Source organism: Octopus bimaculoides, chromosome 3 (assembly GCF_046866305.1).
Source record: "Octopus bimaculoides isolate indiv1 chromosome 3, ASM4686630v1, whole genome shotgun sequence".
NCBI classification, from domain to species: domain Eukaryota; kingdom Metazoa; phylum Mollusca; class Cephalopoda; order Octopoda; family Octopodidae; genus Octopus; species Octopus bimaculoides.
The window spans coordinates 52,499,325-52,524,324 of record NC_142930.1 but is presented as its reverse complement, the minus strand read 5'-3'; the positions used below and the strand labels follow the sequence as shown (position 1 = coordinate 52,524,324).

Sequence of the window (25,000 nt, the reverse complement as noted above, 5' to 3'; positions counted from 1 at the left end):
TTCTTTCTGGATGTGCAAAAGGGGATGACGTCTTTATTCCAAGAATTCCTCTTACTCCATCAGGAGCAGACATTCCTTTTACATTCAGAAGACTACAATTCCCCCTTCGTGTGACTTTTGCCATGTCCATAAACAAATATCAGGGTCAAACACTGTCTGTAGCTGGTCTTCTCTTGGAAGAGCCCTGCTTCTCACATGGACAACTGTATTTTGGCTGCTCAAGAGTGGGCAGCAACAAAAAACCTATTTGTATATGCTCCACAAGGGAAAACAAGGAACATAGTTTACAATGAGGTGTTATAATCACAACAGCAAGAAAGTATGTACATGATCACCTTTTACGAAACTTCATTGACTTTCATATATTTATATTGATATACATATATATACATGTGTTTGAGTGCGTGTGTGTATATACATCTCTATATATAAAGATGATGCGTAGTCTAGACGGCGTTTTTAGATTTCATTATTCTCTTTAACCCGGGCAACGCCGGGCATTTCTGCTAGTTATTAATAAGTTTGATGTTACTTCTCTTCATTTAATGAAGTTTATTTGTATTGTGCTTCTGTGTATATGCCAGTGTTATAAAAGGTGCTTATCATTAAAGATGTAGTTTAATTCCTTCTGGACCAAAGATGAGTCCATGGTAATATGCCGTGTAATTCAAATATGTAGCTAAGCCACAAGATTTTTGATTTTAGAAGTAATGCATTAAAATTCTTGCTCATATTTGTGTTATTCCCTTTTGGACAAGGACATTGATACTGAATGATTGATATGAGGTCTGGGAGTTGGACCACGAAGACAAAAGATGAAAGGCAAGTCACATTGAGCTGGCAAATTCAGATTTGTTGAGTTCATTTGTAATAGTGATAGAAGATGCAGGTAGGGACTATAACTCATAGACTGGCAGGAAACAAGATACAAAAATTGCTGCAAAGTTTTGTAGTTACTTTTTGGACATATATTTACATGAAAGATAAGAAAGATTGCAAAATATATTTGGTGGAGTAAGTGGCCACTTGATGAATTCAATGTGATTGCGGGAGTGCTATCAAATCCAGTCACTTTGTAGTGTATAACATTTATAACACTGAGAAGCTATGTCTGCTTTCCCTATTTCCCATAACGGTTTAGTACTTCATAAATGACCTTTACTAAACTAATTATCAGTCACTTATTAATCCCTGTTTTGGAGAAATAATAAGTCAGCTTAATTTAATATCTACAATGTATTTTGTTGTTTTATTTTCCAGTTGTGTTTCCATGATAGTGTGCATTGAAATATCTGGCATTTACACTATATTCATCAAACAAGTTTTTTTCTTTAAGCTTATATGTCTAATTTTTTTTTATGGGCATTTGTCATTCTTGACACTAGCCATTTAGTCTGTTAAGTGAAATTGGTACTATTTTAGACAGTATTCTATGAAAATGGCTTTACTGATAGACCTGTATGAATCTAACCAGTTTATTACTGTTTCTGAAGATCATTATCATAAAACTACTTGGCTAAAGCAAACTTTTTTTTAACAGATTACTTCTGTTATCATATTTGGTTGATTTTGGGAATTAATTTTCAACTTGTATGTTTGTATTTTATTGTAAGCTTATGGTAATGGAAGTGATGTTCTGACAGACCCAAGGCCTTAATTATGACATGGGACCAAGATCAAACTAGACTGTTTAGATCTGCCATTGTAACCTGGAAAAAACAAACAAATAGCAGAAAAGCATGTATATCCAAAGATTTAAAGTTTGCTCATATTGCATGTAGGAATGAGAGAATTGAAGAATTCCAGATTGCAAGAGAGTTTAGTTGAATCATGTTGTCATTGGTGGAAGAAGTATTATTTAAAACAATATTGATGCACTTCTTAGCTGTGATAGTGAAAAGAGCATTACAGTAATGTCAGGATGAGAAGGTTTGAAGAAATATGAACGAGGTAGTGAAAACCTATATCTTATGGAAACAACAAAAGTTACAATTTTGGTTAGTAAGGCAATAGAAATTACGAAAACAGGAAGTTACAGGTCTTTTGGTTTTTGCAGGAAATTGTCATCCCCAGTGACTTGTGTAGCATTAATGTTATCAGCCTATTACAAGAGCAAGGAAACTATATTATATTTGGAGAACATGAGGAGAGAGAGAGAGAGAGAGAGAGAGAAAAAGTGGGGGTAATTATAGATATTTCAGTTTATGAAACTAGTAGAAAGAGTTGTACGAAAGTGAGTACAAGTTTGAAGCTGGTTGAGATGCAGTTGGCTTTCTACTAGGATGTGAATTCACTAGACAGTTCTAAATCCTTTGTCCCCTCACCCAAGTATCCTACAGTCTTCCTTATTTTGTGACCTGTAGATGCCAAGGTGCAGCCAAATAACTAATGAGAAATTTCTGGCAGTTTATATAGATAAGCAAAGTTAAATTAAAACTGAGATTTTAATTTAATTTGAACACTTTAATATATTTGGTTCTAGGATGGGTGATATGAAGAGATCAAAAGCAGCATTGAGTAGATTGACATATATGAAGGATTAACGAATTGTTCTTATGATAAAGATACAAAAAAAAAAAATGAAAATATATAAACAATAAAACTCAAAACAAATACCTTGTGTCCCCTACATGGAAGTCCTCAGTATATGTTACTTCGTGTACATCTCTTTTTTTTTTTTTAAATGTGTTGTATATCTTATGTCTTATATTTTCTTTTTGCAGTTGGTCTTCCAGAAAGGTGATCTTATCACGGTAACCCAGGTAGTAGATGGTGGATGGTGGGAAGGTACTCTAAATGGTAAAACTGGCTGGTTCCCAAGTAACTATGTGAAAGAGTATAAACCTGGTAAATAATTGACTTTTATTCCTCATTTTCACTGATTTTTTTCAACTATTTATATCTTCACATGCAATTTTAATATTTTTAAACTTAGTTTTCATCTAACTTTCTACTTACTTCACTTCTTTCTTTTCATCATCATCATCATGGCATGGATTGGATGGTTTGACTGAGAACTGGCAAGCTGGGAGGCTGCACCAGGCTCCATTCTGATTTGGCAAGGTTTCTACAGCTGGATGCCCTTCCAAATGCCAACCACTCTGAGAGTGTAGTGGGTGCTTATATGTGCCACCAGCATGGGAACCAGTCAGGCAGCACTGGCATTGACCATGCTCAAATGGTGTTTTTTATGTGCCACCAGCATGGGTGCCAGTTAGAAGGCACTGGCAGTGAGCTGGCAGAATCGTTAGCATGCCGGGCAAAATGTTTAGCGGTATTTCGTCTGCCGCTACATTCTAAGTTCAAATTCTGCCGAGGTCGACTTTGCCTTTCATCCTTTCGGGGTCGATTAAATAAGTACCAGTTATGCACTGGAGTTGGTATAATCGACGTAATCTGTTTGTCTGTCCTTGTTTGTCTTCTCTATGTGTAGCCCCTTGTGGGCAATAAAGAAATAAGAAGGCACTGGCATCATTCATGCTCGAATAGTGGTTTTTATGTGCCAGTCAGGCCACACTAGTATCAGCCACCCTTGAATGGTGGTTTTTACATGCCTCTGACATGGGTGCTAGTCAGGCAGCACTGGCATCGGCCATGATCAAATGGTACTTTTTATGTACCACCAGCATGGGTGTGGCACTGGCATCAACCATGACTACGATTTCACTCGGTTCAACAGGTCTTCACAAGGATGGCATATTGCCCAATGATTGAAGGGTACTTTTAAATGGGCCAGTTATGCGACACTGGCGTTGGCCTTGACTATGATCTCATTTAGCTTTCTGAGTTTTCTCAAGCATAGCATATCTCCAAAAGTCTCAGTTGCTTGTCATTGCCTCTGTGAGGCCCAACGTTTGAAGGTCGTGCTTCATCACCGCCTCCCATGTTTTCCTGGGTCTACCTTTTCCACAGGTTCCCTCCACTGTTAGGGTTTGACACTTCTTCACACAGCTCTCCTCATCCATACATAGCACATGACCATACCAGCACAGTCGTCTCTCTTGCACACCACATCTGATGATTTTTATGTCCAAATTTTCTCTCAAGGCACTTGCACTCTGTTGTGTATGCACACTGACATTACACATCCAGCAGAGCATACTAGCTTCATTTTTTTCAAGTCTACGCATGTCCTCAGCACTCACAGCCCTTGTTTCACTGCTGTGTAGCATGGCTGTTCGCACACATGCATCATACAGTCTACCTTTCACTCTGAGAGAGAGACCCTTTGTCACCAGCAGAGGTAAGAGCTCTCTGAACTTTGGCCAGGCTATTCTTATCCTAGCAGCTACACTCTCAGAGCATCCACTCCTGCTACTGACTTGGTCAGCTCAGCTAGGTAACGGAAGCTATCAATTACTCCTGGCATGTGATGGAATCTGTTTTCTGTACATCTTGGGTGTTTATTGCACTTGTGCATCTGCCACACACCAAAACTATCTTCCTAGTTAACCTTCCTTTGATATTGTTGCACTTCTTATGTGTCCATAGCTTACACCGGGTACATCTTATGGAGTTTCTACCTATGACTTTTCTACAGATTGAGCAAGGCCATCTGTCTGAAGAGATTTGTGATTTGTCCGCCTTCCTACTTACTAAGACTTTGGTTTTTGCTAGGTTAACTCTAAGGCCCTTTGATTCTACAGCTTGCTTCCACATCTAAAATTTCTTCCTTAGTTCTGGTAGTGATTTGGCTATAAAAACAAGGTCATCAGCATAGAGGAGCACCTGGGGCAGCCCGTCTTAAATTCCTCTGTTATTGTCTGGAGAGGACTATGTTGAACAAGTGGGGACTGATCCTTGGTGAACCCTTACGTCTACCCTAAATTCATTGCTATATTTGTTGCTAACCTTTACCTTACTGACAGCATCCCTGTACATGGCTTGTATTACTCTCACCAATCACTCATCTATCCTTAGCTTCCACATTGACCATTAGATAAGAGAACAGGGAACTCTGTCAAAGGCTTTCTCCATGTTGACAAAAGCCAGGTACAGACTAGATATTTCTCCTGCAGTTGCCTAACCTGGAATATATAGCATCAGTCATGCTCCTGCTTGGCACAAATCTGAACTGCATCTCATCTACATATACATACATACATATATATATATATATATATATATATATATATATATATAGGGATTAGCTTGAGTTGCTTCTCTAACGTACTGAAAATTTAGAAATAGCAGTCAAAGAACTACCGATTCCAAACTACAATTTTTTCTCTAACGGATGGCGATATTTATGGCACACACAGAACAAAAAACAGAAGAGAAAAGCAAAAACAAACCTGCCTTTAGTTAATTGGATACAACGTTTCACGGTTAAGAGTATGAAGCTACTCTATTCCGACTCTTCAGCCCAATATTCTGATAAATTTGAAAGTGTCTCTAAAAAAATTCACGGTAATTTTTGGCCATGCGACACCAAAAACCAACATGGGGAAAGACACTTACGAATTTATCGGCTAGTGAGTTCAAACACTTCACTCCAAAATTGTTAATTATTAATTCTATTACTAATTGACGATTCCCTGCCCTTATTTCTGTATATTTTATATTTGATGCCTCTAAGTTGGATGGTTAAACCGTAATCCCTTCATACGGGAATTTTTTTTCATACGGGACTATTTGTGACGCACATAGAATAGATTTCTTTAGAGTGAAGTGTTTGAACTCACAAGCCGATAAATTAGTAAGTGCTTTTCCCCATGTTGGTTTTTGGTGTCGCATGGCCAAAAATTACCGTGAATTTTTTTAGAGACACTTTCAAATTTATCAGTGTTAATACAGCTACTCATAGTTTCCTGGTCAAAATAATTTATTCTGCCCTTTATCAAGCTTGAAAACAAGACTGTATGTTGTCTTTTGAGCAGATAACTTTTAAACAAGAGACGCTTGTAAAGAAGAAGACAAGAAGAAAAACACAAAGGAGATAACTAATGTTACAATAATTCAATGTCAAGCAAACATAAACAAGTTGTTAATGGTTTGATAAGTGTCTGGTGCCCTACTTTTAAATACTGACAAGATGTATTTCTTGAAATGCGAACTAACAAGAAAAATGTTCCCCAAATTTATGTATTCATTGAAGGTTCTCAAGTTTTTTTTTTAAGAGATACAGTTTTCTAAGAGAACACCCTTAACATTTTTTGGACCTATTAATATAGGAACACAAGGAAATAAAGGATGGTTGAATAAGTTATTTTGACTAGGAAACCCTAGGTAGCTGTCTTTACAAGATTTGTGGTTTTTCATTATAAGAGTATCTTCATTCTTTTAGCTTATCAAGTGCTTTTCTAGTACTTGTTGAAGCATTACCACATTATATGTATATATATAAACACACACACATACATGCATATATGGGTACAGGACATCACCAACGGTGCAGATAACATGAAATACGTAAGCGAGAAAAATTTAAAATAGGACAAGTAAACACAAAGAAAGGACCCTTCATTAGTTGTTGGCTGTCTATCTACTCTTCATTTTGAGCATTATAGACAGCCGACAACTGATAAAGGGTCCTTTCTCTGCGTTTACTTGTCCTGTTTTCCATTTATTTCTTGTTGTTTACATATTTAACTCGTTTGTTTTATGTATTATGTGTTATTTGCACTGTTGGTGATGTCCTGTACCCATATATGCATGTATATATATATATTATTTATTATTTAATTGAACGCGACACATCCATTTCCGAGTATATATATATATATATATATATATATATATATATATATATGTGCATATATGTTTCATAGGATCTAATGAGCAGCTGGACTGCATCTTGTTCAAGTATCACCATGGTTTCTTTCTTTTGGCTGGATGTCCTTCCTAACCTGAACCCCTTCCCAGTGTGTAGTGGGTGCTCTTTCCTTTGCTGTCATCACTAGTGAGGTCACGCTGCAGCTTACAAAACTAGGATCCTCGAGTGAAGTAGCTCTGTGCTCAGAGATGAAGGGGTTAACGTATGGGGGTAGGGGCTTGAGTTGAACAGCTTTTTGCTTTAGAGAAGCTGCATGATTACTCATTTTAGAATATTGGCTATGTTATCACATGGAGCTGGGAAGCGATAAAGATAGTGGTGATGAAGTGTGTGGGTGGATCCTCAAGGTATTAGATGAATGGGGTCAGAGGAACCAGGAATGTGGGTGGATAGATGTTAGTGTATGGGAGAGTGAGAGAGGGGGGGATGAGTGCTGTTGGTGTGAATATAATGAATGAAGAACAGGTGTTGAGGGGATGGATGTAGTGGCTGGTGGATAAAGGGATAGGGAGGAGGGTGTCCAATTATGCATGTTGGGTGAAGAACTGTACTAGAGTAATATTGATGCAGAAGGCAAAGGAATGATCAAAATGTGAGAAAGGAATGCTGTGTGATTGCATAGGTTGCAGTCCATGTGAAGGCATAGAGCATGGGGGAGAGTGAGAGATGTGTGGTGGTGGAGACGGAGATATAATTTAGTGTCTCAGGATGAGATCAAAATAAAAAGGCTGAAAGGTGGATATCAAGTGTCATGGTTCTGGCCAGTGAGAAAGATTAGTGATATCAAGGAAAAGCTTTTTGAAAGTTGACATATGGTGGAGGTGTGTTGAGGAAGAAAGTGGGCAAGGGCTCCAGATATGCATATATATGGGCACAGTGCTTTTAGACTTTTGTTTTACTGATTGGGACAGAACTTATTTTATCTGTATATTTATGTGTGCGCATATGTGTGTGCACGTGTGTGTGTGTGCATATACATGTGTGTGTATATTTACATACATGTATGTTTATATATGTGCATGTATGTATATATATATATATTATACACACACACACATATATATGTATGTAATATATACATATGTATACATAAGCATATATGCACACATACTGACATGTACATGTACACATACACATTATATATACATACATGCACATATATAAACATACATGTATGTAAATATACACACATGCATATGCACACACACACACACACACACACACACACACACATATGCACATACACACATAAATATACAGATAAAATAAGTTCTGTCCCAATTAGTAAAACAAAAGTCTAAAAGCACTGTGTTTATATATATATATGCATATCTGGAGCCCTTGCCCACTTTCCTCCTCAAGACACCTCCACCATATGTCAATGAGGTGCTGTGCAATGGGACTGAACCCGGAACCATGTGGTTGGGAAGCAAGCTTCTTACCACACGGCCATGTCTGTGCCTATGTGTATATATATATATATATATATATAAAGGTTTATAGGGAAAAAATATTTAAAGCATTTGCAAATAGGAGAGTTCTAATGTTACTAAATGTTCCAGAGATTGATGTCTGTCCAAATTGTTTGAGAAATATTTTTGAAATAATGTGATTTAGGTATTTATTTGCTTTTCTGTGATTATATTTACATCTCACATATTCTCCTGTGTAGTGGTTTGTGACAGTCATTATTCTCTCTGAGCAGTGTTTTTACTATTGTATAGCCATTACCCAGTCACCAATGCTACATTGTTTATAGCTAATAGAAAGCTGTAAGTTAGAGCACATGATTTCAATTGTGTTTCAACTATGTAACATTTTTTAATTCTATTCATTGTTTTCTCTATTACCACTTTAGTTCATATGATTCTCTGTTTCTCAAGGGTAAAAGAATGGGCATAGTAGTCATTTTGTTGCACTGATGATAACATTCTGCTGGATTTAATTTTTGTTATTTACAAATGTTTCGTACTGTATGTATTATTTTTGTTGTGGTATAGGTAATTCTGAAAAAATTTTTAATCTCTGATTTGGTATTGATGAACATACTTTCTCACTTATTTCATAGCTTATAATTATTGTTAATTTGTTCCTTTTACAGTTTTGTACTGATGTAAATATATGTGAATGGTTCTCATAGGTGAAATTTGTGGATTTGAAATTGGTTTTCCAATTTGCCTAGATATAAATTTGTTGTATTATCCCTCCTGCTATTAATCAGTGTATATCTTATTGGTTTAATGATAATCTTTTTAAATGTTCAGATAATATTTATCAATTGGATCGATTTTTATTTTCTATATAGGAAAGTTTTAAAATCATAAATGTTCATTAAATATTGCTTACCTTTGGTTTACGTTTCCACAGAAGTAATTTATTTTTATGTCTTCACTGTTCAGCTAATGTTTATTTTCTTTTACTCATCACATGTATAGCTTTGAAATTTAATATCCTTCTTGAAGATGATGGATTTGTAATATTTTCTGAATCATTTCTGCATTATTAATTACTTTAATTATCTATAGATAATTTATTGAATTCTGAAAGAAAGTATAATCATACCTATACATTAGTTACTTTCTTCTTCTCTTTTTGATTTTATAATTTTTCTTTAATTTATTTATTTTAAGTTAATTTCATGGCAATATATCAACTCACAGTATTGTGTTTTTAAATGCATTATTATTTTTTGCTAGATTGATTTCTAAGTATTTAACAAAAGTTCACTCAGATCAATCGTTTATATTTTAGTGATATTGAAAATGAGATGTTCATTTTCTGATCTTTTATTATAAGAACGAGCTAATTTTAACTACTAAAATGTAGAATTATGTCAAATTCTGATGAAATAGTCAACTCTTTAGTTTATTAAGAAGCTTTATCCATACATGTATTATTGCCTTGGTATTAAAAAGATCCACCATGGGAAGAAGCCGTAAGAGAATTTTCCTCTTTTATAGTTTATCTAATGTTCATTTAACTAACATAATTAATTGGAAATAAATTATTTCATTACAAAGCCATAAAGCACTGGAGTTCTTGAAAATTGCAGAGTAAATTACTCTACATTCATTTTAGTATTTCAGTTGTTGAATCTGTTTAAAAAGGGCAAGCTACAAGGCTTGACATGATGTCCAGCCTTTCATGGTTGAGACAAATATATTTTATTGAATTAACTCAATTTACTATTCTTCTACCTTAAAGAAATTGACCTTGCTCCTAGTTAAAAATTTTAAATTTACTCTTGATGTAGAAATAAATTGATTTTATTTATTTGTGCAATTAGGCTTTAATTTTGTAAACATTATTCCTTATAACAATTTCTAGAAATAAAGTTTATATCTATATATATACACACACACACACACACACACACACACATTAGATGAAAAATATTCAAGCTACAATTTTTTCTGTTTCAGATCCCGTGTCTAGTCCACCAAAACTTACTCCACCTGATGTCAAAAGTACATTAGAAAACAACCGAGAAAATACAAATTTTTATCATAATGTTGTAAGTAGTTCCTTCTGGCTTATTCCTAAACATCGTGGGCTATCACTTGTACAATCAAATATTGAATTCCAGAATCATAATTTTTATTGATCTTATTTGATTTATCTCTTTTTTTTTTATATCGATCTCATCCTACTTTTGTTGAAGCTGGAAGAACTTTCCCCAGAGAATATCACAAGTATCAACTACTCAAAATGTTGTTTTTCTGTTTTATGTTATGTCATTTCTGATAAGCCGATAGTATTTCATTTTGTACTCTCTCTCTCTCTCTCTCTCTCTCTCTCTCTCTCTCTCTCTCTCTCTCTCTCTCTCTCTCTCTCTCTCTCTCAATATGTATATGTAGTTGTGGCTGATGCCAGTGCCACCTGACTGGCTCCCATGCTGGTGGCATGCAATAAGCACCATGCATGCATGGGTCATTGCCAGTGATGCCTGTCTGGCTCCCCATGCCGGAGGCACATAAAAACGCGTCATCTGAATGTGGCCGATGCCAGCCTCCCTGCCCTGACTGGCTCCTGTGCCGGTAGCATGTAAAAAGCACCATCTGAACGTGGCCGATACCAGTGCCACCTGACTGGCCCCCATGCCGGTGGTACATAAAAAGCACCCACTTACACTCTCGGAGTGGTTGGCGTTAGGAAGGACATCTAGCTGTAGAAACACTGCCCGATCAGGTTGGAGCTTGGTGTGGCCTCCTTGCTTGCCAGTCCCCAGTCAAAACATCCAACCCATGCCAGCTTGGAAAACGGACGTTAAATGATGATGATAGTGATATCTTCATCTAGTGTAATAAGTGCAAGTTGGCCTTATGAAGTAGGTTTCTCTGATACCTATAATTCTAGTATTAAGGATATGGAAAGTTTTGACATATGTCTTTTCCAAGGATATAAGTAAACCCAAATGAGTCCATCTGGAAGGTGGGACAGAGCCAATGGTCTAGCTTGCTGAAAGTTTACCTCCACTGTAAATAGACTATTGAACTACAATAACATGTTAATGTTGATGACTGGTCATATGTAGCTCATTTGGCTGAAATGATCCGAAAGGATTTTTCTGTCCTTGCTTTTAATAACAGTTACACATTTAATGATATTCTTCAATTAGGTTAATGAAGAGTGATATCAGCTACTTTTTACTTTCAGATTACTTTGGTCATTTTCTAAGGTTATTATAATTATACCTCTTGAAGGCATGTCTTTTGTCCTCTGATCTATGTAACTGTATTTTACCAGGTTACACTTGATAGTGTTTAGTGCTATGTAACTACAAGTTCTTTCTATGTTCCTGTTCTTCTTCCTCATCACTGAAGTGATGAAGAGAAACAATGTGTGCAGTGGTGTAATCCATGGTTGTTTCAGAAATAGTTTTTGTTTTCCTATTACCGCCTGACTGGCCTTCGTGCCAGTGGTACGTAAAAGCACCCACTACACTCTCTGAGTGGTTGGCGTTAGGAAGGGCATCCAGCTGTAGAAACTCTGCCAAATCAGATTGGAGCCTGGTGTAGCCATCTGGCTTCACCAGTCCTCAGTCAAATCGTCCAACCCATGCCAGCATGGAAAGTGGACGTTAAACGACGATGATGATGATGATGAATAAATTAATAGCATAATAGTAATAATAATAATAATAATAATAATAATAATAAAAAGGTTTTCTATGCATTGAATTTGAAGGACTCCCTTAACTATAGATAGTGATTAGATTTAAAAAGTTCGCTCTGCATAAACTTCTGATGTAAATTCATAAACTTGTATTCCTGATCTCTTACATTTATAGCATGTTGCTAATCAACTTACTTGTACGTCATGTATGAAATATAGGTATTACAGTGTGATAAAGGAGTTTCTTCGTAACTGCTTAGCTTCAGATTTGATTCTACTGTATGGCACTTTGCGTAAATGTCTTCTGCTATAGCCTCAGTTTGGCCAATATCATGTGAGTGGAAATTGGTAGATGGAAAGTGTGTGTGTGGGCCTGCATACATGTATATCTTTCACTTATGCCTCAATGTACAATATAAACATTGGCAAGAAAACTGAAAAAGATATTAAAAAAACAAAACACACACACAAAAAAAAAAAATTTATAAATGCTGTCCCCTGCATCAAGTTAGACAGTTATCTCTTTTGCCATCAAAAATGCTGAATCTGATTAATCAGTTGGAAACCGATGACCAGTGCTTCTTTTCAAGAATTATGGTATTAAATAATAATAACAAAATGCATACAAATGCTTCCATTAACTAATGTATTTGTTTGTTTATTTTATATCGTACATTTTGTGAATAAAAGTATCATTGGTTATAGGCTTCCAGTGAGGTAGTCACTGGTTTATTACAATTTTAATGATAGGAATCAAAAAGGACTGTTTTTACAAGTTGGGTGAAGTAAATACAAGGTATTCTTGCTTGAATACCGTAGTTCACCAGTCTTTTCACTGTTCTGTACATTTTTAGTCAATAAACCCCTTCAGGTAGATGGCCCTGCTCAGTATGTAGAAAAGGAGTAGGTAGTAACTCTATAAGATGTACCCGGTGCAAGCTATGGACACATAAGAGGTGCAGCAACATCAAAGGCAGGTTAACTAGCAAGTTAGTTTTTGTTTGTGGCAGATGTTCAGGTGCAATAAAGACTGCAAACAAACAGGAAACAACTTCTATCTCATTCCAGGGTGAAAAACTAGAGGTAGTCGATAGCTTCCGCTATCTGGGCGACCAAGTTAGTAGTGGGGGTGGGTGCGCTGAAAGTGTAGCTGCTAGAATAAGAATAGCCTGGGCAAAGTTTAGAGAGCTCTTACCCCTGCTGGCGACAAAGGGACTCTCACTCAGAGTAAAAGGCAGACTGTATGACGCATGCGTACGAACAACCATGCTACATGGCAGTGAAACATGGGCTGTAACTGCTGAGGACATACGTAAGCTCGCAAGGAATGAAGCCAGTATGCTCCGTTGGATGTGTAATGTCAATGTGAATACCCGTCAGAGTGTAAGTATCTTGAGAGAAAAGCTGAACATTAGAAGCATCAGTTGTGGCGTGCAAGAGAGACGATTGCGCTGGTATGGACATGTGGTGAGAATGGAGGAGGATAGCTGCGTGAAAAAGTGCCACACCCTAACAGTTGAGGGAACCCGTGGAAGAGGTAGGCCCAGGAAGACCTGGGCTGAGGTGGTGAGGCAAGACCTTCGTACATTGGGCCTCACCGAGGCGATGACTACGGACCGAGACCTTTGGAAATGGGCTGTGCGTGAGAAGACCCGGCAAGCCAAGTAAGATCGTTGCCAGTGCCCCTGGACTGGTTCTTGTGCGGGTGGCACATGAGATGCACCATTTTGAGCGTGGCCGTTGCCAGTACCGCCTGACTGGCTCCTGTAGGATTTTCGAGCGAGATCGTTGCCAGTGCCCCTGGACTGGCTTGTGCGGGTGGCACATAAAAGACACCATTTCGAGCGTGGCCGTTTTCGTGCGGGTGACACGTAAAAGCACCCACTACACTCTCTGAGTGGTTGGCGTTAGGAAGGGCATCCAGCTGTAGAAACTCTGCCAAATCAGACTGGAGCCTGGTGTTGCCATCCGGTTTCACCAGTCCTCAGTCAAATCGTCCAACCCATGCTAGCATGGAAAGCGGACGTTAAACGATGATGATGATGATGATGATTTACTGGTGGCAGAGAGTCATTTTGTAAATATTCTGTTCCAAATTTGATGCCACTGTGCAGTATTTTAAATCAATGTTTTCTACAGTAGCAGGGTGGACCCAAGGGGGAGCTTGAGGGCACATGCTCCCCTCAAGAAAATTGTATCCTTCAAAATAATGTTACTACACCCTTTTCTCCTGGAATTGTATTCCCTTCTGACCTTGTGCCCTCCTAGGTCTGTACCTGAAAAGCCTCAGTTGGATAAAAGCTTGAGGGAAATCTGGTAAACAGAAACTGGTAGAAGATTGTGTGTGTGTGTGTGTGTGTGTGTGTGTGTGTGTGTGTGTGTGCACATATTCTATGTGTATATCACTGTTATATCTCTTCAAAATAATAAACCTTGGTATTTTGTTATTTAGTGAAGAAAGTGTTAGGTTAAATACTGGTCAATATGATTGGTTATATACGTAGAAACAGTGCTCCAATTATTGCCATGATTGAATGGTTGAAATCAGTAAATAAATACGCATGTGCATGTGCACATGCAAACGTGTGTGCACACTTACATGCACTAGGTTTCTGCACAGTTTTTATCTATCAATTTTTTCCTGAGACTTGGACCAATCCAATACTCTGATAAAAGACTCTTGCCTGTAATGCTGTGCAGTAGCGATGAACCTGGAATCACATAATTATGAACCAGTATATCTTAAGTGGTTTATTCTTTTTTCCTAAATGGTTTATTCTTCTATCAGTTGAGTAAGTAATAATTTATAGGAAGTACGGTAATTGCTTTTGAGTATATTTTACCCATTCAGAAAATGGTTGCTATATCCATAATTCAGTTTACAATTAATTCATTATTCTAAAACTCTTTTATTATAGTCAAAATAATATCAATTATCAAGATTGGTTTAGATTCCCATTCCCTTTTTTTTTTATATGAAATAAAAATATTTGTACAGAATTGTAAATTGATGGCTTTTATTGAAAATATCAGGTAAAATTTTATTGAAATTTCAGATAAAATTGATTATTACTTGTGTTTACAGGTACTTGAAAATGTAGTTGAAACAGAAGAGAAACATGTTGGGGAGATGCGAACATTACTTCAGAAATATATTCGACCATTACGAAACAATAATGTGTAAGTTGATGATGAATTTCTCCCAAGAGTGTTACATACGGAATGAATTTCGATTTTTTTTTTTTTTTTTTAAATTTATTCTATTAAAAAAAACAGAAGTAGAGTCTCATATTGTATCACTGAAAAATTCCATGTGGCGAATGCATTTTTTTTAAAGCCTATTCTCTTTTCTTCATATCAGCAGGTGCTTTAAAATAGGGGTGATTTCTATATCACAGGAACTATTATTTGCACATTTACAGAAGCATTGAGCATATTTTAGCTTAAAACAATGGATTTAGCAATAAAGATGAAACAAAAAAGTTAAGCGAAAAGACACTGCCATCTTACACACGCACACGCACACGCACGCACACGTGCACACACACACACACACACACACACACACACACACACACACACACACACACACTTTCTTTGAGAGATTGTTCATTTGAGTTTTCCTTTAAAATCTGTAAAAAATGTATTGTAGTCCATTTTGTTTGATGTTGATAAGATTCACTTTAATTATGAAGATTAGCTGTGATTTATTTTAGTAATAAAGTAATAAACCCATAAGTATTATGACTAGTGTGTTTGAAACAATTACCTTGTTTATATGGAGGTTTGTTTGTTATACCTTTTGTTTGTTTCATTCATTTAACTGTTATCATTTAGCTTTTCATTACTATATTCTCTTTATCTTAAAGATTAATATACTAAAACAATTATTACCTTGAATTTTCATTTGCAATGAGATCTTTTTAATTCATAACATCATTCATATATTTTATTTGCATATTTAAAATAATTGAATTTACAAAGCTTTTTAAATGAAAACCATTTCCTTGAAATGCTAAACATTATGTATTAATTTGAACAGAAACCTTTGAAAATTATTTTTCCAAGAATTCTTCTTATTTGACTATCTGAGAAAGTTATAAGTTTTAATTTATTTTATGTGCATGCAATATGCATTGGTATGTTTCTGAATAAGTACACTGATGTGTATACTTTCCTGGTTAAGTTTCACTGAACTCTTCAGTAATATTTTCTTGGAACAAAACCTAATCTTTTGCTTAATTAATTGTAGAATAACCATTCTACGTTCAGTAGTTGATTCTTGGCAGTTATTGTTTTTGACTCAGATCGTCTCTGATTGAACAGACGGAAGGCGGTTGAGCCACAGTTGTCCCTGTCATTTTATGAGTATCTCTAGAACTACATTACTCAATGTATCTTTCTTTTTTCCAAGATGATAGTTTGATTTGAGTGACAATAAGTTGCTACATATTGATTCCTCATGTACAGCATGAGACTATCATGAAAAAAGTAAACATGGGCAAGTCTTAGAATTATCTTACCTTGTGACACTCCATATATACTTATCATCATCATCATCATCATCATCGTTTAACGTCCGCTTTCCATGCTAGCATGGGTTGGACGATTTGACTGAGGACTGGTGAAACCGGATGGCAACACCAGGCTCCAGTCTGATTTGGCAGAGTTTCTACAGCTGGATGCCCTTCCTAACGCCAACCACTCAGAGAGTGTAGTGGGTGCTTTTACGTGTCACCCGCACGAAAACGGCCACGCTCGAAATGGTGTCTTTTATGTGCCACCCGCACAAGCCAGTCCAGGGGCACTGGCAACGATCTCACTCGAAAATCCTACGGGAGCCAGTCAGGCGGTACTGGCAACGGCCACGCTCAAAATGGTGCATCTCATGTGCCACCCGCACAAGAGCCAGTCCAGGGGCACTGGCAACGATCTTACTTGGCTTGCCGGGTCTTCTCACACACAGCACATTTCCAAAGGTCTCGGTCAGTAGTCATCGCCTTGGTGAGGCCCAATGTACGAAGGTCTTGCCTCACCACCTCAGCCCAGGTCTTCCTGGGCCTACCTCTTCCACGGGTTCCCTCAACTGTTAGGGTGTGGCACTTTTTCACACAGCTATCCTCATCCATTCTCACCACATGTCCATACCAGCGCAATCGTCTCTCTTGCACACCACAAATGATGCTTCTTCTAATGTTCAGCACCGGTTATAAGGTTATAAACTAATAAACCTTGTAGTTCTTTATAATTCACTCATTTCATTTGAAACATGCTGCAAGAAACATGGTGGCCATGGAAAGCATTTTTATTATTTAATTGTTTGTTTATTTATCTTTTTTATTTTTATTTATTATAATTGTTTTTTTTTCTTTTCAGATTAACTCAGGCAGAATTTAGTCAACTCACTGGTAATCTTGAAGAGATTTTTGCTTTTCAACAAAAATTTTTATCTTCTTTAGAAGAAGTTAATAAGTAAGATATAATTTTAAGTCAGTTTTACTGTTATTAATATGATCATGTTATATACTAGGAATCATCTGTGTGTGTGTGTGTGTGTGTGTGGATATTCTTTTATTCTTTTACTTGTTTCAGTCATTTGACTGCGGCCATGCTGGAGCACCACCTTTAGTCAAGCAAATCGACCCCCAGGACTTATTCTTTGTAAGCTTAGTACTTATTCTATCGGTCTCTTTTGCCGAACCGCTAAGTTACAGGGATGTTGTGTGTGGGGGGGGGGGACAAACACAGGCACACAAACATATACACATATATATATATATATACATACATACATATATACGACAGGCTTTTTTCAGTTTCCGTCTACCAAATCCACTCACAAGGCTTTGGTCGGCCCGAGGCTATAGTAGAGGACACTTGCCCAAGGTGTCACGCAGTGGGAATGAACCTGGAACCATGTGGTTGGTGAGCAAGCTACTTACCACACACCCACTCCTGCGCCTATGTATAAGCATGTGGATGGGTGGGTGTTCTTTTGTGCATTGAGTGCAAATGATTTGAATGTCCCCTTGCATCCTCTCCTGCCAGCTGGTTTGTTGGCATTGAGAATGGTCAGCTGAAATACTTGAATGCTTGCACAAGGCTTTCCCAAGACTAGCACTATTTTTTTTTTTTTTTAACCCCCCAATAACAGAAGGTGGGACCTGAATTAAGAGTTTATAGGGCTGCAACAGGCACATAGGCTGACATACTAACATTCTACCAGCAAATCCAGGATGGAAATAATTGTCAGTAAAATTCCTTGCTATGCTCCTATAAGTTATTAGTAAACTAAAATTGGCATTTTTAAATTCTTGAACATTACTGGTGCATTTCATATCTGTGGTTCTCTTCAATAACTAACTGTATCAGGCATATACATCATATGTAACTTGAGTGTAATTTGTGAAGGCTCATGGCTCAGTGGTTAGAGTGCTGGGCTCACAGTCATTATTTTGTGAGTTTGATTGCTGGACTGTGTGCTGTGTTCTTGAGCAAGACACTTTATTTTGCATTGCTCCAGTTCACTCAGCTGTAGAAGTAAGTTGCGACGTCACTAGTGCCAAGCTGTATTGGCCTTTGCCTTTCCCTTGGATAATATTGATGGCATGGAGAGGGGAGGCTGGTATGCATGAGCAATTGCCGGTCTTCCATAAACAATCTTGCCCAGACTTGTGCCTCAGAGGGTAACTTCCTAGGTGCAATCCCATGGTCGTCCATGATTGAAGGGGTCTTAATCCTTTTAACTTGAATGATTATTTTTAATGAGTATCACTGCAATGTCAGGGTTTTTACAACTTAAAAATCATAAGTTTCTTCTAACTCTTGAATGTAACCAAGTCTACCTGATATTCTAGCGTGGTTAATTTGCATTAACCACAGGCAACTTTTCAATGCTAAAATTTCCTACAAATTTTGTTTTTGCCAAAAATTTTAGGCCTTAATATTTTTGATAATATTAAGGTAGTGAGCCAGTAGAATTGTTCACATGCTGGGCAAAATGCTTAGCAGTCTTTTGCCCATCTTTATGTTCTGAGTTCAAATTCCTATGTAGTCAATTTTGCCTTTCATCCTTTCAGGGTCACTAAAATTGAATTGACTTACTCCTCCACTGAAATTGCTGGCCTTATGCCAAAATTTGAAATCAGTATTTCTGATAATGGTATCATGGCACCCAACCCATACACTTGATTTCAATCACATATACCTAGATTTAATTGGTTGCCTGGTTTAATTCTACTGTCAAGCATCCTGAGTTGTCTTTAGCAGAGTTCACTTTGTTGTAAACATTCATACCAGGTTTCAGGTTTGAGGCTACCTTTCTCCTTCCCTTCCACCAGTCTTGGGAACCATGTAAAGCGTCAGGGGCACTGTTGTCCCTCCTGATTAAATGATATATATATGTGTATGTATGTATATAAGGTACATTTTGTTTTTAATTTTGAATTAATTATAGCAAATGATTTGAATGCATGAATGAGCATTTGTGACTTGTCGCTTTATATTCGTCATCAGCCAGAATTGTATTTTGGAAATTATTTGTTGTGTCGTTATCATTCATTTGATTCATGTACCTATTTTCTATCTTCTGATTTAGGCTTCCTTCTGTCCAACGACGTATGGGCGGAGTATTTATGGAACACGCTTCCACTCTAAAAGAACTTTACTTGGTTTACTGTTCTAATCACCCGTCTGCTGTTGCTATTTTACAAGCGAAATGGTAAGAAGAGAGAAATACTTTGTATGCTTATTAATTTAGTTTTGGCTTCATATGCATTTACATGTTTACGTTTTAGAATGTCAACATGATTATCTTTTGTTGTTAGTAATTATACATGACATTTCAAATATAGTATTGCTGACAGGAACTGTATGACACTCACAGTCCCATTATTATTGCTACAAAACACATGATGCATTACATTATTATGATCCAGCAAATGGTAATCTACATGACCACAAGCATGGCTGTTAAGAAGTTTGCTTTGCAGTCATCTGGTTTTGAGTTCAATACTCCTGCACTACACAAAACTTTGGGCAAATGGCTAGTGTCATAGCCCTAAGCTGTTCAATGCTTACAAGTTGAACTTAGAAGATGGAAAAGGTAAAAGATTGTCTTTGCCTTTATGTTGTCTTCTGCTTCAGTAAGCATCCCTGTATCTGCAAATGAATTTAAAAACTTCAGGGAGGTTCAGGCTGGGTAGATGTAGGTTTTCTAAATGCTGAGGATCAGGGATTAGGGTTAATTTCTAAAAGAATTGAAAGTTTGAAAAAAGATATTAATCTCAAAATACATAATTTCTGTTGTATTTTAAATGTTGAATTAAAAATAGAGAAAAACAAAATTTGGTTAAAAAGGTAGCAAAAATGGGGGAAGAGAAAATTAAGATTTTGAAAAGCTGTTTTTTTTTTTCATTTTCTTCTTTTTTTCCCCCCTTTGGTAGTGTGTGTAAAGTTGTAAATTCTGTGGATTAAAATATAGGAGTCTGAAGAAATTTTCAGTTTTAGGAAAAAAATAAATAAATGGAGTGACTATTTAACACCTCCATCCACACATAAGTATGTGTGTGTACTTTTATTTAAGTATATTGTTGAAAGATTTAAACGTTTGTGAGAAAACTGGTAAACCAGTGCTTTCAATGATTAAAACAACAAAATCAAAACTGGTATTTTTTCTCCCTCAGTTGTTCTGTCATTCTCCATCAAAAAAGCCAGTGAACTGTTAGAAATCGAGAAACATTTTGGTATCAAATGTGATATAAAATTTACATTTTTTAGATGAAAGCAATTGTTATCTTGATTTGGAGTGAAGTAGCTTTTAGACAACTTGTCTCAGAATGTTCATTCTCAAATAAAGATATTTTCGTTGAGCAGACTCTACTGATTATTTTTGTAGACTGCTTGAAGCTGGAGAAATTTATTTCAAGTTAAAAATAAGTTTTATTTTCATTTATTTTAAAGTTAAATGTTAATGCTCTTTCAGCATCATGGTTTCCTTACTCCATTTTATTTCTGTTCTGCAGGGAAGAACTTAGCAAATTTATGGAATACCTTGGTGCTCCTGTTCCTGGTGCGATGACCTTAACTACAAATCTTTCTAAACCATTCACACGTCTTGATAAATATCCAAGCTTGCTTAGGGAATTGGAAACTCATATAGAGGTAACATTTTTTTTATTACTTTTATTGTCATATATAACTGTCAACATTAGATTTACAGAATATTAGATTATATATATTAGATTAACTATTAGATAATACATATTATCACTTTTATGTCCACTTTTCCATGTTGGCAAAAGTTGGATGGATTGTCACAACTCAAGTCATTTTTTAGTTAGAGTTATTGCCCTCCTAGATGGGTCAGGCATCACATCTCACTTGCATGTTCCACATATTTTAATTTGGTTTCTATGCTTCGATACTTTTATCACCAACCTCTTTACGGAGTGTACTGGTACACTTCATCATGGCACCATCACTTGATAAGTTGTCTTGTCCCCAACAATACTAATGAATCTTCTCTATCTTGTTTCCATGTGATAACAAGCATCAGAAGGTTGTCTTGTCTGTGGAAAAAGTAAAAAGAGTCCCTTCTTTCCTGCATTTTCTTCATGCATTTGTCCCTTTTTCTCTCATGTAACTGTGTGGGTTGAGAGTGAGAGGATGATAGAAGTGTAAAAGAGAAGAACCAGGGTGATGAGAGTAAGTGGGTGATAAGAGTAATGAGAGAGAGAGAGAGAGAGAGAAGAAGAGAGAGCTAGCTACATAACATTTGTTGGTAAGGAGATTGAATAATCACCATAATTATCAATTTTTACTTGCTATCAAATGTGTAATCGTTTCTTTCATTGCTATTCCTTAGCTTCACATAATCCTTTATCCAGTAGACAAAAACATTGTAGCTGTGTGTGACCATTCACATTTTTCAAGATATAGTGTATTTAGTACTACATTATCTAATATGTCTTTTTTGAAGTCAGTTGGGCATGATTTGATGGAAATTTGACTGTATTTCTAACAAGTTGTGCAATTACATAGAGAAGCAGATTAGTTGAAACTTATTACTGGTAGAATTTTAGTAGCTATAGTTTGAGAAGTATATAGAAAAGTGTATGAATACTTTATCCATGCAATAGGTTGATGAATTATGTGCTGGATAAAATATTCTTCAGAGTAAAATTTCTCAAATAATGGCTTCACAAACAATGATTTTAATCTGAAGATTATTATACTTACTATACATACTGACACTACTGGGGAAAAAAGTGAAATTTAGTTGAGTAGAATTTGATCTTAGAAATGTGAGATTATAAATCTCGGTATCAAAAATTGCATATTGCTTCGTTAGAGCCCTTTTTTGTTTTTGATTAATAATATGGTTGTTGTATATGAGAAAAATTTCATCATCATCATCATCATCATCATCGTTTAACGTCCGCTTTCCATGCTAGCATGGGTTGGACGATTTGACTGAGGACTGGTGCAACCGGATGGCTACACCAGGCTCCAATCTAATTTGGCAGAGTTTCTACAGCTGGATGCCCTTCCTAACGCCAACCACTCAGAGAGTGTAGTGGGTGCTTTTACGTGTCACCTGCACGAAAACGGCCACGCTTGAAATGGTGTCTTTTATGTGCCACCTGCACAAGAGCCAGTCCAGGGGTGCTGGCAACAATCTCGCTCGAAAACCCTACAAGGCCAGTCAGGCGGTACTGGCAACGGTCACGCTCAGGATGGTACATCTTATGTGCCACCCACACAAGAGCCAGTCCAGGGGCACTGGCAACGATCTCACTTGGCTTACCGGGTCTTTTCACGCACAGCACATTTCCAAAGGTCTCAGTCAGTAGTCATCGCCTCGGTGAGGCCCAATGTTCGAAGGTCTTGCCTCACCACCTCAACCCAGGTCTTCCTGGGCCTACCTCTTCCACTGGTTATACAATTATACATAGAAGTATATCCAATAAACTAGTGGCTGCATAGTTCTTATAGTTAAAAAAAAAACAATCTCTATTGTTTCTTGACAGTTGGAATTTTACTACTTTCAAATTAAACTGATATATTATATTCTTTGAAATGATAAATTTGGCTAAATTTTGCATACACAATTGGCAACAGAAAACAGTATACCAAACTTGGCAAAAAGGAAGATTTTCAATAAAATTTATAAAGAATACTGTTGATAACCCCCTCCTCTCACCCTCCACCCCACTGAATTGATGTCCCTGATAATTTTACCATAACATGGAAATTCGTAACACAAGAACCTATTTACCATTGACTTCCATGCTACATGGAAGTCAATAGCAGATAGATTTCATGGGTGGTTGGTGTTAGGGAGGGCATCCAGCTGTATAAACCATGCCAAAACAGACAGTGAAGCCTGATGCAGTCTTCTAGCTTGCTGGCTCCTGTCAACCCGACCAACCCATGCTAGTATGAAAGACGGACGTTAAATGTTATGGAATTCCACATTGTAGCAATATTGCTAGGAATACAATGGTTCCTTTAGGTGGAGAATGTCTATACCATTGTAGTCAGCATGATGAATATTTAAGAAGACAAAAAAAAAGTATGTAATGACGGAGGAAATAAACGAGCGCTCTCATTCCTGAAATTTGGCAAAGAATATTGGGAAATTAATGTTTCAGCTTTTCTTTATAATAATGCACTCTTTTTTTTTTTTTGCTTACCTCTGAAAAAGAAAAAGAATGTGTTTTTGAGACAGCTTGAAATATAAGCAGAGTTATGTACCTTGATTAGAGTTGACAATTAGGTTGTGGATTCAGACTCTCGTCACGACATACTGAACTTGAGCCGCTATAAAATTTTTGAAAATGAATGTTTTTACAATATTGATTTTAATTATTACAGCATATTAATGCAATTTGGTCGAAAAGGAAACTAGGTGGAAGCTTGTATGTGTTTGTGTTTATCAGTGTGTTGAGTTGTGCCCCTTAACGGGGGAAAAAGGAAAAAAAAAAAGCGAAATTGAATCATTTGATAAAATCAGGCCGAGACAAAAATAAATCAATCTGATCTAATTAAACCTTTGAAAATGGTTCCCCAGCATATCTTCGTACTTGTATGAGATGTATTTTCTCTCGGAAAGGAGATAATCTTCAAGAAGTTCTTGGTGAATCACCTATTTAATGCTGATTGAGAAGATAAGAATATTATCACTTCAGAACTCCCATAAAATTTCAAACTTCATCCACGAATCTTTAAATACATAACAGTTATTGAATAGCTTAGGGTGATAAAAATTTTAGATTATCGACACAAATTTTAAGTCTATTTCTTGATTCTACTACTTACTAGCTGAGCTGTTAAGTCCAGAGGATGAAGTCTGTACCTATAAGATTCGAATTATTGACATTTTTTATACACCTGATATTTACGCTAACTTGCCAAAACACTAATAATAAGCAAATATCGAAGAAATACATAAGTGAAAAAAGAAAAAAGGTCAAGGGAATTAATTCAAGTATGGAAGAGTAATGCCCCTTACTTTTAAGCGCAGTCAGTCTTATGTGTGTATTTTAGCACGTATACTACAGTTTGTTTTTATTGTTCAGTTATAATAAAAACAATTTTACATTAATCTGGTGGGTTACTCTATTCTTTTGGAGAGTAAAAGTTTATCATTCTAAAACAAGAACGTTGTTGACAGTGACTCCGAAGTTTCGGCTAGCTAAGCCATTTCCGGACTATGATGCATTAAAGTTAGCTGTGTTTGTGTGCGTCCGTGTATATATGTACTTTCATGATGAATCCTTGAAAGGCATGGAAGCACTGTATAAATAGTTTTTATCCAAATCCTGACTACCTTGTTTTTCTTCATATATAAAACCTGTACACCCCTTCAGACAATTTACATATATGTAGCTGTGTGGCATTCGATCATATAAAGAATATATAAATATACGCATATACCCATACATATATGTACGTACCTACATATATATGTATATATACATGCATATATGGGTACAGGACATCGAAAAACACGTTAAACACAATGAGAAACGAAAATATAAAAACGAAAACATAGAAAACAAACTTTTTTTTAACAACGAAAAAAAACAGACAGAAATACGAGACATG

General features: G+C 36.4%; 1 protein-coding gene across 1 annotated transcript in view; it reads left to right on the top strand.

The window, feature by feature from the left end:
- LOC106874470 (rho guanine nucleotide exchange factor 7) overlaps positions 1-25,000 on the top strand; it is a 146,341-nt gene that overhangs the window by 39,982 nt on the left and 81,359 nt on the right. The window contains exons 2-7 of the mRNA XM_089348360.1: positions 2,724-2,847; positions 10,198-10,289; positions 14,976-15,070; positions 17,267-17,362; positions 19,488-19,610; positions 20,914-21,052. Of these exons, the coding sequence (XP_089204486.1) occupies positions 2,724-2,847; positions 10,198-10,289; positions 14,976-15,070; positions 17,267-17,362; positions 19,488-19,610; positions 20,914-21,052 (669 nt within the window). The remainder of the gene's footprint in view (positions 1-2,723; positions 2,848-10,197; positions 10,290-14,975; positions 15,071-17,266; positions 17,363-19,487; positions 19,611-20,913; positions 21,053-25,000) is intronic.